Here is a 22200-nt window from a genome sequence, read left to right as displayed (position 1 = left end):
CAAAAAAAAAATACGTCACACGCACCTTGTGACCTTGAGCACCTCTTTATTTTTTATTTTTCTTCGAATGCGCGGCTTTTCAGTGCGATCGCGCACATACTCATGGACAAGGGACAGCCTCCCGCGGCGACACCGATAATGACGAGCGCGCCATGCTCAATTCAGCGGATAGCAGTGACCAGAGCTGTATATTCCTTCTCGGCTGTGACAAGTGATTTTTGAGCTTGCAGTGTCATTTGCCGAGGGAAGAAAGCAATTCTTAGCTTTAAAAATTTATTGTGAATTAGAGGCTGCGAGCTGTGCTATAACATTTGCCTTGCGTGTTTTCGGTAGCCTCGACTATCGATCGGTAGCGTTTTTTGACCATGCTCAGTATGTGTTGCAGGATCCCTTTAAACTTGAAGGGTGGCTTCGGGGAAGTGCTTTCACGGCTTAGCAGACTACACTGCAGTGAAACCACCTTTAAAAGCAGTTACTTGCGGATTATTATACATCTATTCGTTCATTGTGAATACTTCGAAAATATTCAATAATTTAAATTCGAATCGAAGTGAATTCGAATACTCAACTATTCGTTCGAATATTCGAAGCATTCCAATATTCGCACAAGCCTAGTTTTCTCAGAATAAATTTTTTTGCTAATTGTGGTGCTGAGGAAAGCTTAGACTCTGAGACTGCTCAACAGATTTGCACACCTTTTCTTTTTACACTGTTTCTGAATGACTTTTCCGGGGTGCAACAGGCTTCTTTCTTTTGAAAATGGGTGTTGTTAATTTTTAATAAACAATTAAGTTTCGATGAATCTGGTAATTAGTAGCTACATCAAATTCATAGTTGTGTTAACGTTCTTTGGATGAAAAACTTTTAAAGGTGCCTTTGCAGCATCCTCGGATATCAATCAAAGAGTTACCACAATAAATTTCAGCTTTCTACTATGCCCTAAGATTTCTCATGACTCTTCCTCAGACCCATGTGAACAACTTAGTTAAACTCAGTTAAACCTCAATAACTCTCTGAAACTAAAAAAACAGCTTCATGAAACTTTGCAGTTCCACTAGTTTTAGTGAAGCGAACACGTCTTGAAAGATTCATCCAGGTACCTTAAATTATAAAAACAAGTTCGGTTTCCAGGGTAGCCTCCCCCCTTAAAAGCCAGCAGATAAGAAAGCATACCAATGACACTTGCAGATTCATGGACGCTGCTACAGCCAACATAGAATGCGAAGTAGCAGTGGAGTAATGAGAACAGGCCTTTTTAAGAAAAATAGAGGACAACTTACCCTTGGCAAACCGGGCATTTCGTTGTCGACCAGGGTCGCAACATGGAATTGAAGCATCTTGATGTTCTCTGCAATGATGTGGGCAGCTGCTCCACTTTGCTCATTGCGGATCAACTCGTTGTTTGCCTTGACGATGTCGGCCAGTTTATGCGTCAAGTCGTCCTAAACACCAGCAGCAACAAGTTCATATTATTAATTTAATTAGGCACAGTTTCAATCATGTATATCATATTTACTCGTGTAACACTTGCATAATTTTTGCACACCGACATTACGAAACAAAAATACTTTTTTCCGCTAGTAATTATCACACCCCTGAAAATTGCAGCCATAATGTGGTCTCAGGGTGTCTACCAATGTGCTCTCTCAAAATTCCCTGACTTCTTCAGGTTTTCCATGATGACTTAAAGCAAATTCCATGACTGTTACGTCTGCTTAGAAAACTCTGTGCACTGGAAACAGACCCACGAGTTATAAGAAAACTAACGTAAATTTATAGAATAAGTAAATAAATGCACAGATGTGTTCAAAATGTTCTGAGCACGTGTGGTAAAAATGAAAAAAAAAAATGTATATCAGGTCAAAATGATACCTCCGAGCCCAAGAATCAGCAAGTTGGCTTGTTGGCAGAATGCCAACACACAAGTTAAAATTACCTGCAGCTGAAAGTGCGAAGGAGCCTACGATAGTCCAACAACTCAGCCGTAACTACTAGAAAATGTAGAAGTGGCACCATCTCGTGGCATGTGTGCAAAAAGGAGGACGCCTGAGCCCAGCGGCTTCTGCTACTGAGTATATTCTAGTCCACTACAATGGTCACAGCCCAGGCCACTTAGGATGCGAATTGCATATAGCGTGGCGCAACATAACAATGTAGCGCCACGCTATATTTGGCCAGCTGGCCGCACCGGAAAAGAAGCAAGCCGTGTGGCTCGAGCCACGAGAAATTTCAGAACGGCTGAGCTCCTGGCCTGGCTGGATGCGGCAGCTGGAAACTCGTCGACGATGCGGCACCTTTTGAGCCACCCTGCTACGCAGCCATGAGTTGCAGTCATGGCCCTCAAGATGGCGCAAGCGCCTACTCGGCCTGCTCGACACAATGGCTCACCACTTGTTGTGTACCCGACTACCCGCAGTGCACGTGGCGCCGTAGTTCGGACACGTTCCCGAGTCCGTCCACACCAGCACGCCGGTGCGGCACGACATTGAGGTCTGTGTTGCGTCAATCCTGACGTCAAAACCCGCACTGCCAACCTTCAGCTAACTTTAGTCGCATAACCTCGCGACACACGGTCCACTCTCGATCTGTACGACCAGGTCATCGTGAAACCCACTTGTCTACGACCACAGTGACCCAGCGCTTTCTTCTTCGTCCGTTGCACTTCTCCCAGAGTCGCCCGCCGGAGGCTCACTGCTTATTGATGGCCCATCCACGTAGACAACCTGGACTTCCCGAATGGACACTGTACGGATTGTCGTTCATGTACATAGTATGTGTCCACCTCTTTCTTTTCGACATATGTTTTAGATCGCGCAAAGCGCTAGGGGGCAGCCTATGTAGCGCCACGCTATATTTGGCCAGCTCACGTTCCTCAACAACAAAATAGAGCACGCCCGCTTTTTTTTTGCCAAGCTTAAACATGCAGGTAAGCTTCCTGGGTTTGTGCCTTTGTTACGCTAGAATGAAATATTGTAGCTTAATTATTTTTGCTTCACTTTGATTGTTGAAGAAAAGACAGTAGTTTTCTGGGGGCTATTATAAACTATCATTTGCTCTGAGAGAAAGCAGAAGCGCTGCAATGAACCTTTGCTCCCCCCCCCCCCCTTCTCCTAGAGGGAAACCCTGAACACCCTTATGATTGTCCATGTGAAGTTTCCGATCTCTTCCTCTAAAGAACAATCCTCTTTTATGTCGACATTTTACTTTAAGGTAGGCTGGCAGATTGGGAAGAATCACGGCACAGCATCGCCGTGAAGAAGGGGTCTTCCACGAGATACATCCACACTTCTTTTCCGTTGATAATGTGCACATGGCCTCTGAGCACACGACGCAGCTGGAAGTGGAGCTCGTGCACTGCGCCAGTGTCTTCCAGGGGCTTGTCCTTTCTGACAGGCTCTTTTCGCAGTCTTTACGCCTGTTTTGATTTTTCGGGACAACAAACAACGACAGCTTCGACTTGCCCTTCACGTACATGTAGTCTGTTTGGCACTTAGATGCATGCCACTGTTTTTTCTGATGTTGTGGCATGAATCAGGCACAAAAAGGCACATTAGTTTAATGCATGCTGCATATGGCTAAATGCTGCTGAAAAAAAAAGAAAGAAACTTGGCGCTACAATGTCTACTGCAATGAAACGTGGCTTGAGGACTGCTGTTCTCGAGAAGCTGGCCAGCTATTTCAATGGCAACACTCCTCCCAAGTTCTATGGATGGATGGATTGGTGGATGGATGAATGCTATGAGCATCTCCTTTGTAATGGGGCGGTGACATGTGTGCCACCAGGCTCGCAAGAAAAAGACGAAAAGAAATCTTTCTTTTTATGTTGGCCTAATGACTTATCTACTTCGATTATATCTATCTTATTATAACAAAGAAAAATATAAATTGGTTTTTCATCTCTCTGCCTCTTCAGGCAGAATGACTTCATTTTTTCACTATTTCTGTCCTTTATCTCTACTTTTCTGCCATCAGTACTCTAAACCTCTCTTACTTGCTTCTCGAAGACGTGTTCAGCTTTCCATGTTTGTCCCTGAAACCCAGAGCCTCATTGATGATCATGCCAGCGCCACTGCCAGGGCAAAGAGAAAAGCCTAAATTGACAGCATTTGCAGAGCCACCCCACCATATAGCTACCACCGGAGATTGAACCCACTGCCCTCTTCTAGTTCGCTGTTATCATTCACTAAACAACAGCAGCACAGCAGGGCCACCGGTAGGCACTTTGAAGTCGACAAGTTTTGTGTTTGTGACTGGCGACGGCAGCACGGGCAGCTGAAAGCCACCAAGACGTGCTGGGCTTTCCATGTGCGCAAGACTGGGATGGGTGGTAAAACTTTATTACAACAGAAGGTAACTGCGAACAATTGTGTGTTACATGGCCATCAGCCAAGGATTGACGTCGTACGCTATTCTTTTGCGGGCTCCCATTGAGTTACGAACACGAATGCTTTGCCCGCAAGCTTTGTGTACAGCATTCGAAAATTCGCTAGCAGCTTTTGAGCCTCAAATAAATCTTGCCTTGTGTTCAATCTGTGGGTTTATTGTTGAGGTAAGTTTTGATTAGTACTTCTCAAAGCTTGCAGCTAGTTGCTAGCGTGAGGATCCAGACTTCCGGCCACTGTATTTACTTTTTTTTTACCTTTTGTTTTGTTTTTCCATACCATACTTTTTCGCGGAAAACTTTCCTCACGCAATTCTTGCACCCTCCTAACTTTTCATCAGATTTCACAAAAAAAGTGTGAGGATTAAGTGAGTGAATATGGCATTCTAGGAAATTCGGTGTCAAGGGGCAGAGTATTAGGCATGCGAGCAAACATCTAATGGCTAACACAAAAAACCATAAAGCTTCAATTACGGTTCAGCACTGCATATTCAGCCTGAGAGTTCCTCAATGAGGAACTCGAGATATTACTACATAAAGCGACTTTTTAGCTGCTCTACGTATCATTATTCTGCAGCGAAAGCAGCCCCAAAAGGAGTGAAGGGTCTTTTGGAATTTCAGCGATGGCAAACAGCCCCTGTTTTAAGCCATATGTTTTTCGTTCTAGAACATAGAGCAGCTACCGCACCATCACTAAAGAAGAAAACAAAAAGAAAGGCCAGGAAGCCAAGGCCGAGGTGCACTCTCACAAACAACAATGCTGCAGGTGCTAAGACCGTCTGTACTGCTCGACAGACTAATGCATTTTGACTAGGCCATATTGCTAGAAACTCTCCACATGCTTCTCTAGAGAGCAATTCTATATGTATGGCTCGCACGTTTCATCTCCTATCGTATATCTACGACAACGTTTCATCTCCAATCGAATATGAAAGGACTCCTATTTATGCACAAGTAACCAAGTTGCCAAGTAAACTTGAAACAGAGTAAACATTAGAGAAGTTGAACAGGAAGCACCTGGTTCCGGGCAGAGCCGAACATGACGACCGCTGGGCGCACGGCGAGCGGGGGCACTGGCAGGACTGTGACCAGCATCCAGTCAGGTTTGGCATAGCGGGGGTCCATGCCCAGGATCATGCACTCCTCCTCAGAGACGTGCTTGAGGATCTCCCAGACGCGCTCGGCCGTCAGGGCGATCTTTTTCTCCTGGGAGTCCTCGTTGACATGCTTCCACTCCGCAGTCAGGTCCAGGCCACTCCTGCGAATGCTCGGCTGGTAGCGGCCACAACCGCCATGGCCCTGCGCAGACCACAAAACGATACAACTATCGCTGAAAACTTGTAAAAAAGCTCCTGGCAAGCCGGAAGGCCATTGGCACACACAAAAAGCCTCAACCTGATGCACAGGCCAAGCATCATAGCCAATCCTTGATGACTACATATTCTTGCAAGCATTCAAGAAGTAGACCTCCTGTGAAGTTCCATAAAGGGGAATTAATAAAAGCAAGGTATTTGTTACCTAAGGCTAGATTGATACATGATAAGTTACGCCATTCAACGACTATGTGAACCTAGGCTATGTGGGAGCCTGGGCAGAAGGAGGATGATCCTTGTAGAATTACATGGACAGCAGGCTGTCCTTTTGTGATATTCATGCGCTGGTTCACAAAACAGGTTCTTTCAGTGCTTTCCATTCTCTGTCAGAGGATGTACACAGCTTTGGAGTGGTTAGGAAACAGAAAATTTGTTAAAGCAGAGCCTCTCAATGTGTGCTTTTCAAAAGTACAGCAATTAAAGCACTTCTGAAGTGCTCCATCTAGTTGCAATACTCCTAAAATGAAGCCAGCCCATTTCCAGCTGCATCTGGTTCACCTGCGAATCTCGCAACTACACAACGACACACTTGTTTGTTTTTTGTTTTTACAGCTTTGGTTTGAACGTTACAAGAAGAATAGTGATGGATAAGTGGAAAACAATGCCCTTGCAGCACATGCTAACAACACAATACAACAAATACGGAACACATTTCAGCTTTGATACGTCGCAAAGCAACACCATGTTGCGAGTTGCGTACCTGCTTCTTATTGGTGTCCTCCTGAACCTGGCTGTCAGGGCCAAGCTTAGTGTCGATTTCATCGCCGCCCTCGCAAATGTTCTTGCCTTTGCAGAGGTCGTACACGTGTGCCAGGCGCTTGCGCGGCTGCCCCTTTGTCTTGCCCACAATTTCCTTTATCTTGGGATTGTTCTACAGGGAAAGCAGACAAGATACCGACACGCATGTTCAACTTGGACTAGTTTATGAGCAACCCAGTCGGCCGTAGCAGCACAAATTGCTGGTCAACCCGCAATCACAATTTTATTGTGTCTGGTGCACCTGCTTCGTTCAGAGCCAGAAAATTGACATGATTACCTAGTATAGTACACCAGAACTTTTGCAAGCAACTTGTATTCCTTCTTCCGTAGAAAGGGAAAGTCAATTTGCAGACAGGTCTATTGAAGGACTGCAATTGAAATAATCAATTTTAGGGTTACTGTAAGTCAAAGCACGAGCCTGGAGAATAGTTTTAGCAGGCATTAACTGTCTAAGCCAATGAGCAGAATGCCCAAGGGTTCCAGTGAGGATCTGCACCGCAACGCATGTTACAAATTTGCTAACACCTCCTTGAGAGTGAACCGACTGACCCTTCAATTTTCACTTCCGCATAAAGAGGTTTTAAAAAGAGTGTAACAAGTGCCAAAGTGCAAAAATACACTTCAGTCAGTATTTAAAAAAAGGTCAGTATTTAAACATAAGCTTGCACACATAATAAAGAAAAAAGATTCATGGGTATAAACACTTTAACATGACTAAATTTATCTTACTAAATTTGCAACTAGAGCCTGCTGCATGTAAACAGCCCTGATAAAAAACTTACAACAGTGCTTTAACAGCTGAACACAAAGCCAAGTTTTGACAAAAGACTACAACACACCAGGACAAGGTGTTGCTTATCACCGCATTTGTCCTTGTATGTTGCCTCCGCTATTTTCCCAGCATACGCAAAAGGAGGGGAAGTAAGCGTAGTAAAACATGTGGACGAACCGGATTGACAAGCAACTTGGAGCAGTAGAAGCACACGCATCGCAGTATCTTGATTGTCTTTGTGAGGAAGCCACAGTGGAACACCGGCTTGGCCAGGTCAATGTGGCCAAAGTGGCCCGGGCACTCAGTCATGTTGCCCGCGCATGTCTGGCATCGCGAGGTTCGGTCGATGACTCCTTGCCGGGGGTCCATGAGGCCCCCCAGCTTGGGCCTGCCGCCCTCATAGATTTCGGGGTACTTGATGCCCCCTTCAGTCACAGACATGCGCCGCTGCAAGAAGAAAAACAGGGTAAGTGCCGCTGCAAAACAAGGACGTAGGGCGAACCAATCACCATGCATGAACGAAAGCATCGAACCACAAGTCTATTCAATACGACCAAGTTTCTCTGTACTTAGGCCCTCCGTTCTACAACCAACGTCTTATTTAGTGTGTGAGGTAGAGTGCATAAAGCTCACTTTAAGGAGCCCGTAAGCCACCCAGAAGTCGAAATTCAGTTGTAGTGGGTAAATATTGCACGAGTGTACGACGAACACGAAGCCATGAGAATTTTTTAAAACGGCGCAGCAATAGCGGAGTTGGACGCGTTTGAGTATAGAAACCGCGATGATCACTCCTTTTGCTCTTTCCTACACTCTCCTCCGCTGGTATCCTTTCCCAAGCCGCTTTGCCCTCTCACTGAGCGCCCCTCACGTAGCATACGTATCACTGAAGCGCTGCTTGAAACACCGTCTACTTCTGGTTGCCGCGACTCCGTCAGTTGCGTTGTAGCTGCATGCTTGTTGGCGAATCGTGGCTGCCGTGATCGTGCCAATATGGAACCTGCGTTGTGCGCTCGCCTTCAAAGGATTGCCAACGTGATCGACATTTACGGGGACACGCCGTGCCCTGTACGTGTTGCACGCACGCGAGCAACACGACAAACAACAAGCAGCGCTGACAGCTGCTTGCAGACTGACCAGAAGTCATAGGTTCTTGCTCGACCATTCACAGCATCTTTGGCTCGGCGCGTTAGAGATATGGAACGGCGCGTTACACGGAGGCCTGAAAAGCCTGGACAAGAGGAGGGATTGTTTTCTCGAATTTGTGGCACACCGGCTGCTCGTAGTGCTGTCACGTGTCGAATTGTTGATCGTGGCGGCATTCTGCACACGATACATGCGTTCACTTTAAATATTTGGAAAAATATCTGAGGTGGTTTACGGGCCCTTTAAATATAAAACATCACGTGGATGCAAGAGTGACCGCGCTTCTTGAGAGCACAAAGCCACCTAAAAAGCTAAAAGATATAAAAAAAGACAGGATACAAGCACCGTCTCTAACAAGGAGTTCAGTTGCCCCTTCAGAGATTACAAAGCCCAAAAATATGTAATGGTGCAAAGCCTTAGCAAGCAACTATGATTCAGCTGTGCCACTGAGTGAAACTCGCAAACATAGAACACAGAGAAAAAGGAAATAACTTTACTAAAGTTAACCTCCCAAAACATCCTTAACCGGCCCTAAGAGTACCCATTTGCCTTTAAAAATCAGCCTTCATTATCACAGTCAATTCTCTTAAGTAGCCACAGAAATTCATCGTAGAAGTAGTGTATCAGCACAGTAATCCATAGAGCCATCCCATTAGGCACATTTCCCAGTTGTATTTGACAACACACTTGAGGCGCATAATTCCGGCCTTTCCCACAATGACCACAAAGACGTACATCCTTTCATGAGATTGAGATCAGATGAGAAGCATGTCAAGCTACAAATTTATAGTTAGTAATGTGATACTGAAAATGAGATTGTAACCATATATGCGATTCTAACCTCCAAAGGCTCATTCTCATCGGTGACTTTTGAAGTTCGAAACACACTTAAGTGGAGATGCGAGTGGAAAAACGCAAGTTTTCTTTCTTTCAAGATTACAAAAATTTTGTTTTTATTTGCTTTCACAGGCTTAGTTTCTCTACTTTCATGACAAAAAAAAAAAAACAAGGTTGTAATTAAACTCGAAACAGATTTCAAATGCTTTTAAAGAGCACTAGGTGGCTAATAAATAATAGCACTAGGTGGCTGGAAATTGTCACCTGGCTGCTTCCCATTGCATTTCGCACGAGGGATTCCCTAAAGTCGCATGCTCAAAATAACCACAATTCCCAAACTCTCATGATGGAAGAAATGACCTTGAAAAACAAATCTCTTCTGCATATATGAGCTTTCACGTATACCTTTACAATGTGTTTTTCTCAATATCCATTTTCGGGCAACTTTTTGAAATTTGGGTATCATGTTATTGGCCTTTCTGATAGTCCGATCAGGATGAAATTTTGCCCACATATTCGTTAACATGTCAAGAGTGCAAGTATTTCCTTTAAAACTTAATATTTGCCTATACAACTATTACGAACTTCAATTAAAAATTTAGTATGGGCGGAGGATTCTAAGAATTCTCACATTAGAACTTATGATGACTATCAAAATGTTTTATGCACAGTTTCTTGATAGTTATTTGCATTATGCAGATAAAGTGGAGCAATATTAGCCATTACTGGCTCAAAGACAAAATTTAGCGGCATGAAAATTTTGTGCAAAACAAACTATACTTTACACGCTGTCATGCAACAAAACAAAACCTGTGTGACTTAATATAAAACTAATTACATATTTGAAGTCAGCATCAATGCCTATAGATACAGCAAAAATTTCATAGCACTAAGCTACAGAGTAACGAAACTTTTTTCTGAATTGCATCTTCTCTTAAAGGGACCCACAACCAATAATCATGGTACCCGTCTTTTTGAGAGCAACGAAAAGCTTACCGGTCAGAGCTTGTAATCACGGTATGGTAACACGGAAAACACCGCAGAACATTTATAATCAGAATGTTTCGACTTGCGGTGAATATGCTGTCTTAAGGATACATGCTGCAAACAGTGGATGTGATCGCGATAGCGATTATACGCCTGTGTAACGACAGCAGTGATAAAAAGCGAAACCATAAGTACAAACATGCAACATTGTGTTTGTCAAGCCTGCAGTCCCGCGACCACTGCTTTCTAGTGTGCTTAAGTATTTTTCAAGAGTTACAGCACTTTTCTGGCGCTTCTTACACAAGTACTTTTGGCCGTGCACAGGTCGCTTTTTTTACTTTAGCCAAGCCGAGCTAAGCTAACTCTTCAAGAACAAAACGTGTTTACACGCCATCGACAATTCACGCACAGTAGTCCATGTGCGGCCATAGTTAAATGGTTTCGATATGTCATCTTTTGACAACTTGAGCGAGTAAGAGGAACGAATTTTAGCTTGCATGTGAGTGCAAAATTTGGAACCCTATCAAGCAGCGCCAGAGCAACAAGCTTCAACGGACAACAGTGGTAGCGACTACTCCGATGGACTGCCACCGTCGCCACTACCAGCAGCACACATGAAGTGGTAGCAATTCTCCACTGTGCAGTAGGTTGACGAAATTTTGGGCGCCGCAGCAATCACATTCACAAGCTCGCGCTTTTTTCCAACGCGCCCGAAGCGACGCGAATCAAGCTTCTTTGAAAACACCGTGCAGCCGCAAGCATGTGCAACTGCACCCATTTTCCTGCAGAGGCCACAAAATCGGCGCCACTTTTAATGCTCTGCTTCTTTAATTTGTAATTGTAAGCCACATAGAAACAAACAAAAATGAACAATAACATACATACTTGAAATTTAAACCCTTATTCCAGTGTACTTTAAATAATCACAGCAAAGCTATTACGACTTCATATTAGTGGTTCACAGCTCTTGCACTAGGGACGTGACATGCTGGTTGCGGTTACTTTTAGACGCAATTTAAAAATATAAATCCTACTCAGATCGCAAAATGTATGCTGTCAGCTGCTACCATAATTCACGCTCTTTTCCACCAGAACGTAATCACCCGCTCTGGCCAGTTGTGGGTCCCTTTAAGCTACAAAGTGAGTGGCTGAATATAGGCGCTTTCAATTGACAAGCGATTAATTTCCCTAACAGCTCAATATTGAAGATGTGCAAGGAGTGAATTGATCAAAAACGACTACTTTTTTCAACTTTTCTGAAGACTATTTGTGACCAACTCGGCCACATGAATTCCATCAATTTCACATGTGAATGAGACCTCGGTCCTTACTGTATCACAGAAAAACCAGTCACGTGTCCCATTCTGAGCAACTCGAAGCAGCAATACGCTAATAAAAGGCAACTGAAAGGTATAGGTTCATTACGCATTTGATTGTCATAACAGGACATTATTACCATTTACGCACGCTACAAATAGCTCAAAACAGCTGGTCAAAGTAGCAGTACGGTTAGAACTATCAATAACGCATCAAGGAAATGACATATCAATGGCCTTACTTCAATGAATCAAGAAAGACAGTTTCATTTACCTTTACCTTACCATTACAACTCTTCAATAAAAGCTACAGAAGTAACCCTCAGTGCGTTGCTTGGTTTCACATGTTTAAATAACACAAACAAACTGCTTAATCACTACACATTGTTTAATTTACTGCCTTTATTTTTTTAGCTCAATATGTGAATTTTTGCTTTAATATATTCTGCAGAAGTGGGTACAGGAATATATTAGTAGATGATGGCACATAATACATAAATAAGCACAAAAAAAAACTGATGGTGAAGATTTAACACTGAATAAGGTTCACGAAATCGCACCACACAATACTGTTAGCTTTAAAACGCATGTTTACATCAGGTACATCAATTAATGTGGCATACAAACGCCAGAAAGCAATAGTTCACATTCTTGATAGCGACGCGGCCGCTATCCGAAAACGAGGCGTGTAATCGAAAGGAGTGGTCACACGAAAAGTTGTGAAGAGAGAAACACAGAAATGTAACCAAGTAGCACAGATTACAATGCGAAAGCGTACACACACCCAGGTCGATTACTGTGAGCACTGCGACTTGTGATGGGTTAATGAACTAGGTCACTGCAAATCGAATTGCCAAGCGATGTCATTTTTTCGACGGAGGCATTCAAGGTCGCTGGCGGCCGGCGTTCACATCGAATGACGGAAAATGTGTTCGCAGAAACGACACTAAACGTTTCACTTTTTACCACGCATACGAGTTTACAAAAGCATGCGAGATCATCTAGGAAACACTTTATTGCAGACCGCAAGCAATCGGTTCCGTGTGCCCCTACTGCTACGAACTCGCTTCAAGCAGCTGTTGATGGGAAAAGTGCGTAGTTGACGCAGTGCCGGGTGACAACCGGTGTTCACTTTCCCTACTTCACACATCACACAAACAGCGCTGTGGGACGTACATTACACGAACAGAAAATGTGAAACAAATTGGGGCAGCGTCTCGTGCGGCAACTGCTCGTGTCGTTCGGAACGAGCCACGGAGACGCGCTGATTAGGCAACTCCGCAGTAACAGCAACTTCGACGACCCCCCAGCAGTATCTTTATTTTGATTGTTGTTTCGTGCAAGCTAATTAGTCACCGCGAAGACAATCAACACTTCGTTGACAGCACTGACAACATTTTATATGCAATCCGCTGCTAGAGAAAAAGTCACGCAACTACGTACTATTTCATCGGGGCTGAGAATGCCAAACTGCACCCTCTTCACCTCCCGCAAGGGAGCCTTTGAGTCGGAGGTCACGATCTGTGACATTGTTGTTTGTTGTCCACAATATGTATTCACAGACGCCGACAGACTAGCACGCGCACAGCAAAATTAAGCCCAATCAAGGCTTATTCGCCAAGCACCGCCATATTGGACCATTTTGGCAACGCTGAACGCGCACGGCGAAGGTGCCTTATATAGTGCCAAGACCGACAGGGTTCGAAAATGTCACCGCACGGTCCAATCAAATTCCTTCGTTTATGAATGTTGCACCGTAGTTGAGCAGACTAAAGCAACAATTTATAACTTTTTACTAAACCAAAATAGTTACTTACTTGCACATAAGTAGTGTTTTTGAGTTATAAAAAGTTTGTGTTGAATATTAGAAGTTTTTTTCATTGAAATAACAAAACTAATCGTCATCGGTATTACATAGCGCAATATTCAAACTTATAAAAAAAGACTCTTTAGTTAGTTTGTTAAATGTTGCAGGTGTATATGTACCCGCTCTAAAGGTTCCGTGTCACTCGTAAACTGTCATTGTTGAGAACAGGGCGATTATGATTTGATGAGAGCCTCGCCACCTTTTCTCACAATCCCGTGAGCGCGGCTCGTGCGTTGCAAGTGCGCGCTGTGCGTGGAACAAACGTGTACTGCTCGCGTTTCTAGGAGCCACTCATTCCGTTGAAACACGTAGCCGTATGACTTCATTTTAGGGGCGAAGCTCCTTATAGCGGCACCACAGGACACCTACAAGTTGGCGGCACCCGTTTGTCCTGCGTAGTATGTAACCAGTCTTACGCTTTGACCTGCAAGGTATAACATTTGACCTCCAAGGTGGTGCCGGTGAGAGATTTCTTCTGTGCGTTGTTTAACAATAAAAAATAGTGCTCTATGTACATGCCAATGACTGCTAATGGGGAATGAGAGACAGGAGCATTCGGCTTTTAGTCAACGCGCAGAGCTTGTACATTGAGCACTATCGGACAAGAAAGGGTTGCTACATTATACTCGCTGGGTGTAACCTCCTTAGTTTTAGAAAGGTTTAGCGAGCGTTGAGCCGCAGGGCCATGAATACCATGAACTAGTATATACCGTGAATGAATTCGAGGTGGTTAAAGGGGGGAAGCAGATGCGAAGCGCAAGCCGTAAGAAATTAAAAGAATCCTCCTGTCTCTCATTTCACATTAGCAGCCACTGGCATGTACATTGAGCACTATCTGACAGGAAAAGGTTGCTACGTTATACTCGCTGGGCGTAACCTCCTTGGTTTTAGAAAGGTTTAGCGAGCATTGGGCCGCAGTGCCATGAATACAGTGAACTAGAATATACCATGAACTCAAGGTAATTGAAGGTGGGAAGTAGACCCGAAGCGCAAGCTGTAAGAAAGTGTGCGTGTGCCACTTCTCGTTTAGTCCTTGGAATGTCCACTGAATGGCGGTGCTTCTATATGGGGAATATATGATAAAAAGATGCGAGATGGTGGGACTTGGTGTGTTGAATAGATGGACGAACGGACACACAGACAGATGCATGGATGGACGCAAGAACGGATGCAGAAGCGGATGCATGAACGAACGCAGGGACGGGCGCACGAACAGACGCATGGACGGTCACACAGACGGACGCATGGACGGACGAATGGTTCGCCCCACTCTCCGTCATTCACTCCGTGAATATGCTGCAAACGTTTTTTTTTTTTTTTTTTTTCATTATAAGTGGTGCATTCGTGATAACCACGGCACCGAGGAAGATCCATTTCGAAAATTGTGCATCTGGGTTCTGCCGAATCGGCGTATGTCCTACGTATATTTTCCTTCGAAGCGCGCTCGGTAACCTTGCAAGTACCCTTCTCACTGTCTCTTAAAAAAAAAAAAAGAAATCCTCCACACGACTCGGCCACAGAGAGTTTTAGAATACCGTACGCAAAGCTGGCGAGCTCAGCGTTGCGGTCGTCACTTACACGCTTACGGGAGCCCGCGAGAGGTTGGCGCACGCGCAGTTCTAAAGCTCTTTTATGTTGAGGAGAAATATGGAGCAATATGCGGTACACTTTTCATATATGCCAGGTATATTTGACATGTAAAACTCCTCGATGCAAGGGCATATACATCCTTATTGAAGGGCAACGCAAAAACGTGTCTAAATAGCAAGTTAACTATAGCGCTTAAAGAATCTTCCTAAGTTCCACGCAGAGTGCGGCGCCTCTTCACTAAAGGCTGCCAGCAATTGTCAGGGTACACACAGTAACCTTCAATCGTTTAACTCGTTGCTGGGTTAGCACGTACAAGCGATATCTGTTAATAATCATTCGTCTAAATTTTCAATATCTTCTGGTACATTGTAGGACTTCTGTGCATTCGAATTCACACTTATTATTATCAGAGAGTTAGTTGGACTTTATCCAATGTCTAAAAGATATAAAGCAACTGTATCATTCACATGTATATACAGTCGCCCAAATGTTACGTACACTTTTCGGCGTGTCAGTTAGAACCACATGACTCCACCGTGGTGGTCTAAGGTACTCGGCTGCCGACGCGCAGGTCGCTGGATCGAATCCCGGCTGCGGCGGCTGCATTTCCGATGGAGGCGGAAATGTTGTAGGCCCGTGTGCTAAGATTTGGGTGCACGTTAAAGAACCCCAGGTGGTCTAAATTTCCGGAGCCCTCCACTACGGCGTCTCTCATAATCATATAGTGGTTTTGGGACGTTAAACCCCACATATCAATCAATCAATCAATCATATGATGGTTTGGGGACGTTAAACCCCCCAAATCAATCAATCAGTCAGCTAGAACCACAATGGAACGAAGTTCCACAAAATTGTTTTGTGGGCATGTGGAATGTGGACATGCGCTTGCCGCCACCCGGGGGCGGTGCCAGCTATAGGCGTGCCCGGGGCGGCTGGAGCTCCCCCAAAATTTTCTTCTGCACCCCCATTTCCCTTCCCCCAATAAAGAACTCTCTCATCGTCGGGGCCTCCCCCCCCCCCCCCCCCGATAAATTAATCCTGGCGCCGCTTTTCTGGAACTTCAATCATACGGCGAAGATAAGCGCAGGAAAGATTGCCTCTCATCACGCACGGTTTGCGGGTGACGTCTGTAGGTATGTTGTACTGCTCAGCAAAGAAAAATTGTTTTTAGAAAAGCACGCCTGTGTATGCGCGTATAGGGAAGCTCTTGTAATTGCACGCGAGTAGCGCTTGTATATGTGTTCTTTCTCTGTTGCGAGTCGAATGACGTGCTATATATGTTCAGTATTTAAGAATCTTCTGTTGGTTGAGATGCATGAGGTTGCGTTGCCATCGATCTGGTCTGTCGCCCAGGGGCAGGTTTAAAAGACGCCTCGTCCCAGTTCGCTCGTTTTTATACTTGGTATGGAGAAAGGGGATAAAGAAGTCGGAATCCCCCCCCCCCCCTTTTTTTTTTTTTCGAACGAAATTCCTGGCGTCATTAGGCATGTGGGGAAAAAATGGCGACTATCTTACCCCGGCGCACAAGGCACCATCAGCCTGCAACTTTGATGGCGAGTTTGCATCTTCAGAAAATAGATCCAAGCTGGTCACAACAATGATTATATTGGGGAAACATTGAGTGCTTATAACAGCTCGACGTCTGGAGTATTTATTTATTCATTCATTTATCCATTTGAAAGCCCGTAAATAAGCTTCGTTCTTCAGAGCTTGTAGATCGAGTGCATAGACACTGAACTGAAACAATGAGTCAGTATAGCACTTTGAAACAGGGGCGTTGACAGAAATTTTTGTGGGGGGTGGGGGACTACTTTTGTCTGAATTGGTGAACAGGCTGGCAAATGCACGTGATCGACAGTCATTTTGTGCTTCTATAAACCACGGTAAAAAACAAAAAAAATGGAGGGGGGGGGGGAGGTTCACAAGTCCGGTATGCCACCCTTGGCTACACAATATGTCTTTAAAAACTCTACCGTTGTTAATATCCCAATTGATAGGAGAGAATATCAAGGTCAAAATTTTGATTTCCAATTTTGCACTGATACCTACGCAGATGGAGAATGAAAATAAGTTCGTGAGTGAAAATATTCGTATCTTCACCCCGCTGGCTCCACAATAATTAACTTAAACTTGGGTATGTAAAGTATATCTACAACTCCCTTAGAGGTTATATGTACTACCTCCTTATTACTGATTAAAAGCTACGCAGGTCATTCAGATATGGCAATCAGATACACCTTGTGGCCTCTGTGATATACTGCGACACGTTTGGTGATCATCTTTGACACATTTATGGCCAAAACCAAACCCAGGCGGGATCAGTACACGTGGTTCGTTGCTGTGGATCGCTTTTGTTCCCAATAGCTCAGGAATACCACAGTACTTTTGGTGTGCTTGTCATTGCAATGCAGCAAAAATTCTCAAAGCTTGCCAAGTTCACTCTTTTGGCTCCTGTACATACAAACGACATCTTGTCTACACTAGCAGATGTTGTCCAAGCACACACAGGGAGGAGAATGGTTCCAGAAAGTTCAAAGCAGTGTCAGCACTTGGCTTTCGTTATTTACTTTTTTGCGACCCGATGAATCTCTGCTCACGGCGAGTGATGTGCAAGTTATGAAGTAGGAAGACAGTTATTAGCAGGGAAAGTTCGGCGATCGAGTTGGCGGAAATTCGAGTTTGAAAAAAGGTGCGAAAAAACCATGACAGGCACGCAGCAGAGAGGAAAAATGTATCATTCTGTCCTTTTCGTGCCTGTCTATTATGATTTTTTAGCTTGTTTCAAAAATAAGGTTAATTATTGTTTCGCTTAGTTTTGTTTGTTACTGCACTTCTCCAGCATATCTATGATCACGCACCTTTGTCTTCTTACTTGCTTTTCATCTGTTTAAGTTAATTTTTCCTTCTCTATTCTTGATTATTTACCATGTCTTTTTTGCATGGCCACGGGGCAGTTTGTTGTTTACTGCAAAATTAAGACATCTACAACATTTTCGGTCAATCATTTCCACTCTTTTCAACCCACTGTCAACTCGGTTACTACTACTAGTACTACTAGTACTACAGCAGGTCTGTTTTGGTTCAATCGCCTTGCGTTAATGATGGTTGCCTTCTGAGATTACCTTCTGAGATTCAGAGATTTAACTTAATTCTAGTGCATGCAAATGTATGAGGAATCAATGCTTCTGTCATTATTAATACTCTAATTATCACTAGTTTATGGATGCCCCCAAAAATTGTGACAAAGGCTGCATTTGCACGTCATTTTTTTACACATTCTGAGAGAAAAAGAAGACGCATAAAAAAAAAACACTAGCGACTTGAATACAGAGCCCCCTACAAATTGTTTAGAGCCTATTTAAAAGGTTATCAGATTAATTTAAAGAAAGTTTTCATCCTGAAGAACTGGAAAAACGTATCACTTGTTGCAACGAGAGAATAAAATGCGAAACAACTTGCTTTTTTTTTTTTTTTTTTTACAATTGTGGGTGTGCTGGCACCCTCTGTAAAGTTGTTTGCCCCGCGTAGCGCACTTGTCTCGCACATAGGCCGCATTTAGTGGATCACAGCTATTCAGAACAGGTACTCGGCTCTTATCGTGGAAAAGAGCCTTAGCATTGACGCATTGAATGATAATTTGACGAGTATCATTGCGGAGTGTGCAGTGGAAGTTGGAGGTACTGTAGTTAGACAGGACACTGGCAAGCTGTCCTAGGAAACGAAGAATCTCATTAAGATGGATCAAAGCATGAAAGCCTCAAGTACAGCAGACAAAATAGAGTTGGTAGAGCTTTCGGAGTTGATTAATAAGCGTAAGGTATTCGATGTAAGAAGGTTTAACATGGACAGAATTGAAAACACCCTGAAGAACGGAGAAAGCAACAAAAGCAGTGAAAACTTGGGATAGGCAAAAACCAGATGTACGACTAAGAGACAAGGAAGGCAAAGTAACTACCAATATGGATAGGATAGTTAAATTAGCGGAGGAGTTTTACAGAGATCTGTACAGTAGCTAGCAGAGCCACAACCTTAATATAAGAACTAGCAGTAACCCAGATGACAACCCACCAGTAATGATAGAAGTCAGAAAAGCCTTGGAGAGCATGCAAAGAGGGAAAGCTTCTGGTGAGGATTAGGTAACATCTGATCTGCTGAAAGGTGGAGGACAGAATGTGTTAGAAAAATTAGCAACCCTGTTTACGAGGTGTCTCCTGACGGGAAGAGTACCAGGATCTTGGAAGAATGGTAACATCACCCTAATACATAAGGAAGGAGATGACAAGGACTTGAAAAATTACAGGCCGATCAGCTTGCTCTCCGTAGTATACAAGCTATTTACAAAGGTAATTGCTAACACAATTAAGACAACATTAAAATTCAATCAACCAAAGAAACAAGTAGGATTTCAAGCAGGCTACTCAACAATCGACCACATTCATACTATCAGTCAGGTAATAGAGATGTGCTCAGAATATAGCCAACCACTATACATAGCCTTCATAGATTAGGAGAAGACGTTTGGTTCAGTAGAAATATCAGCAGTCATGCAGACACCGCGGAGTGAGGGCGTCGACGAAGCATATGTAAACATCCTGGAAAACATCCACAGAGAATCAACAGCTACCATAGTGCTTCGTAAAGAAAGCAACAGAATACCAATCAAGAGGGGTGTCAGGCGGGGGGATACAATTTCCCCAATGCTATTTACCCCGTGCTTACAGGAGGTTTTAAGAGGCCAAGAATGGGAACAGTTAGGCATAAGAGTTAATGGAGAGTACCTTAGTAACTTGCGCTTCGCCGATGACATTGCATTGCTGAGTAACTCAGGGGATGAAGTACGGCTCATGATTACGGAGTTAGACAAGGAGAGCAGAAAAGTAGGTCTTCAAATTAATCTACAGAAAACAAAAGTAATGTACAACAACTTCAAAAGAGATCAGCGCTTCGAGGTAGGTAATAGTGCACTTGAAGTTGTAAAAGACTATGTCTACTTAGGACATGTGATAACCGCGGAGTAGAAGCACGAGATTGAAGCAACTAGAAGAATAAGAATGGGGTGGAGCACATTTGGCAAGCACTCTCAAATTATGACTGGTAGATTGCCACTATCCATAAAGAGGAAGGTATATAACAGCTGCATCTTGCCGGTACTTAGCTACGGTGCAGAAACCTGGAGACTTACAAAGATGGTTTAGCTTAAGTTGTGGATGACGCAGCGAGCAATGGAAAGGAAAATGGTAGGTGTAACCTCAAGAGACAAGAAGAGAGCAGAGTGGATTAGGGAACAAACCAGGGTTAAGGATATCATAGTTGAAATCGAGAAAATGGACATGGGCCGGGCATGTAACACATAGACAGGATAACCGCTGGTCATTAACGATAACTAACTGAATTCCCAGAGAAGGCAGGTGGGTTAGGGGAAGACAGAAGGTTAGGTGGGCAGACCAGATTAAGAAGTTGCGGGTATAAATTGGCAGCAGCAAGCACAGGACCGAGTTGACTGGCGGAACATGGGAGAGGCCTTTGTCCTGCAGTAAACATAGTCAGGCTCATGAACTATTGAGCGGTAGGTGGTGCTGTGCTCGTGAGCGATTACCACCATCATCATCATGATTGTTTAAAACGTAGCGCCGGCGGCGACGTCTAGCGGCAAGTCTTGGTGGCGGCACGGGAGAGATGAGCGGGCCTCTTTGGTGGGTGGCGGTAGGCAGGAATGGAACGGTAGGCAGGAACGGCAGGAACAGCGGTAGGCAGGAACGGTAGACAGGAACGGTAGCGGTGAGTCCCCGCTACGCGGCACTGCGGGTTGTGCGCCGGGGGCCCTCGTGGTAAGTCAAGCGTGGGAGAATCCACCTTGAGTGTGTACTTGTGTTTTGTTTGTCGATTTGTTGAGTGTTGTGTAATACTGTGTAAGGTTGTTTAGCGTGTGGATCACAATGTGTAATAATTCGGCTGACAATATCGTCGTTCTTAAGGCAGTTAAATAAATGTGTGTTGTTTGGCTTGATTTGTTCCAACCGCGTCTGCTATGTCCGTTAACTCCAAGAGCCTGGCGTTTTCTCCACATCGAGACACCACACAATGCATGCTGCTTCCTTTGGTGTAATAAAGAACATATAGGTATGCAGCATTTCTTGAAGCACAAACACAAGAAAAATGCGACAAAAACCCTCAATGAAGCATTTAGCCAGCAATGATAATGTGCCATTATTTACATTAAAATAAAAAATTGCTTAACATGGCTCAAAACATTTCCGAGTTAACAATATCTTCATAATTTGTGAGAGTGCAGTCTCGCTTACATAACTTATTCCGCTTTGTGCTCGTGCGTACAAAAAAATAGCGCAACATTGCCTAGCAAGATTATGACACACACTTTCCTGTGACTCTGTGATATCTAAAGAATGTTAGCGCAGCCGACGAAAAGCCGCCTTCGTTTGGTCGCTAGTACTTCTAAACGAGGTATAGCACTTGAAGGCAATGGCTTTCCTTACGCCTCTCATAAAGCAGTCAAAACCATGCTGCTGCCAATGCAGCAATGTTTGTTAATTGCTCATGTGCCACCATCTTAGTGGGCTAATGACATAAGTGACTGACTACACATGTTAACTCATTAGTGTCAAGCCAGTCGTCTTGACAACCTAATGCCCTGACCGTGCTGGTTTTGATGCGCGCCTTTGACTTTGTTTCCTCGGTGAAGACATGGACTGTTTATGTGACATGCGACACCATGATACTGATCGCATAGCTTGTACACATGTGCTGGATCAATGGAAAGTGTCCAGATTTCTACTTGCGAATACCTCGATGCATGCCGTCACCAGTGAAAAATTTAGTCACATTGCAATCCACTGCTGTCACACCACCAGTTGAAAAACTCGCCCCTTGCTTCCCACCATGCACTGTTAGTTTTTTCAGCACGTAGAATGCAGCGATGGCCCCCTTGAATGCAGCTGTAAACCAGCATCGAGAGTTTTTTGGGCCAGGTCGATTATGTTGATAAAGCAGGACGATTAAGCACAATAGTTGCATGTGACAAAACAGGGGGGGGGGGGGGGGGGGAAGGAGGCTGGTAAATCTTCGCATCGGTGCCTGGTCAATAGCTGCTTTTGCAAGGTAGTTAACAAAACTTTGACAAATAGTTCCAGTGACTGTCAGCACGCCAAGCAGGCCGT

The 22200-nt window shown here is 44.2% G+C and overlaps 1 protein-coding gene across 1 annotated transcript in view; it reads right to left on the bottom strand.

Annotated features, from left to right (window-relative positions):
- LOC119177748 (RNA polymerase II subunit RpII215) overlaps positions 1 to 13228 on the bottom strand; it is a 49929-nt gene extending 36701 nt beyond the window's left edge. The window contains exons 1-5 of the mRNA XM_037428925.2: positions 13012 to 13228; positions 7463 to 7732; positions 6455 to 6625; positions 5399 to 5680; positions 1281 to 1442 (exon numbers count right to left, since the gene is read on the bottom strand). Of these exons, the coding sequence (XP_037284822.1) occupies positions 1281 to 1442; positions 5399 to 5680; positions 6455 to 6625; positions 7463 to 7732; positions 13012 to 13098 (972 nt within the window). The 5' untranslated portion in view covers positions 13099 to 13228. The remainder of the gene's footprint in view (positions 1 to 1280; positions 1443 to 5398; positions 5681 to 6454; positions 6626 to 7462; positions 7733 to 13011) is intronic.
- Between the last annotated feature and the right edge of the window lie 8972 nt (positions 13229 to 22200).

This window comes from Rhipicephalus microplus, unplaced genomic scaffold (genome assembly GCF_043290135.1).
Source record: "Rhipicephalus microplus isolate Deutch F79 unplaced genomic scaffold, USDA_Rmic scaffold_18, whole genome shotgun sequence".
NCBI lineage: Eukaryota > Metazoa > Arthropoda > Arachnida > Ixodida > Ixodidae > Rhipicephalus > Rhipicephalus microplus.
Note: the sequence above shows the minus strand (reverse complement) of the source record. Positions and strands in the feature narration are given on the sequence as shown.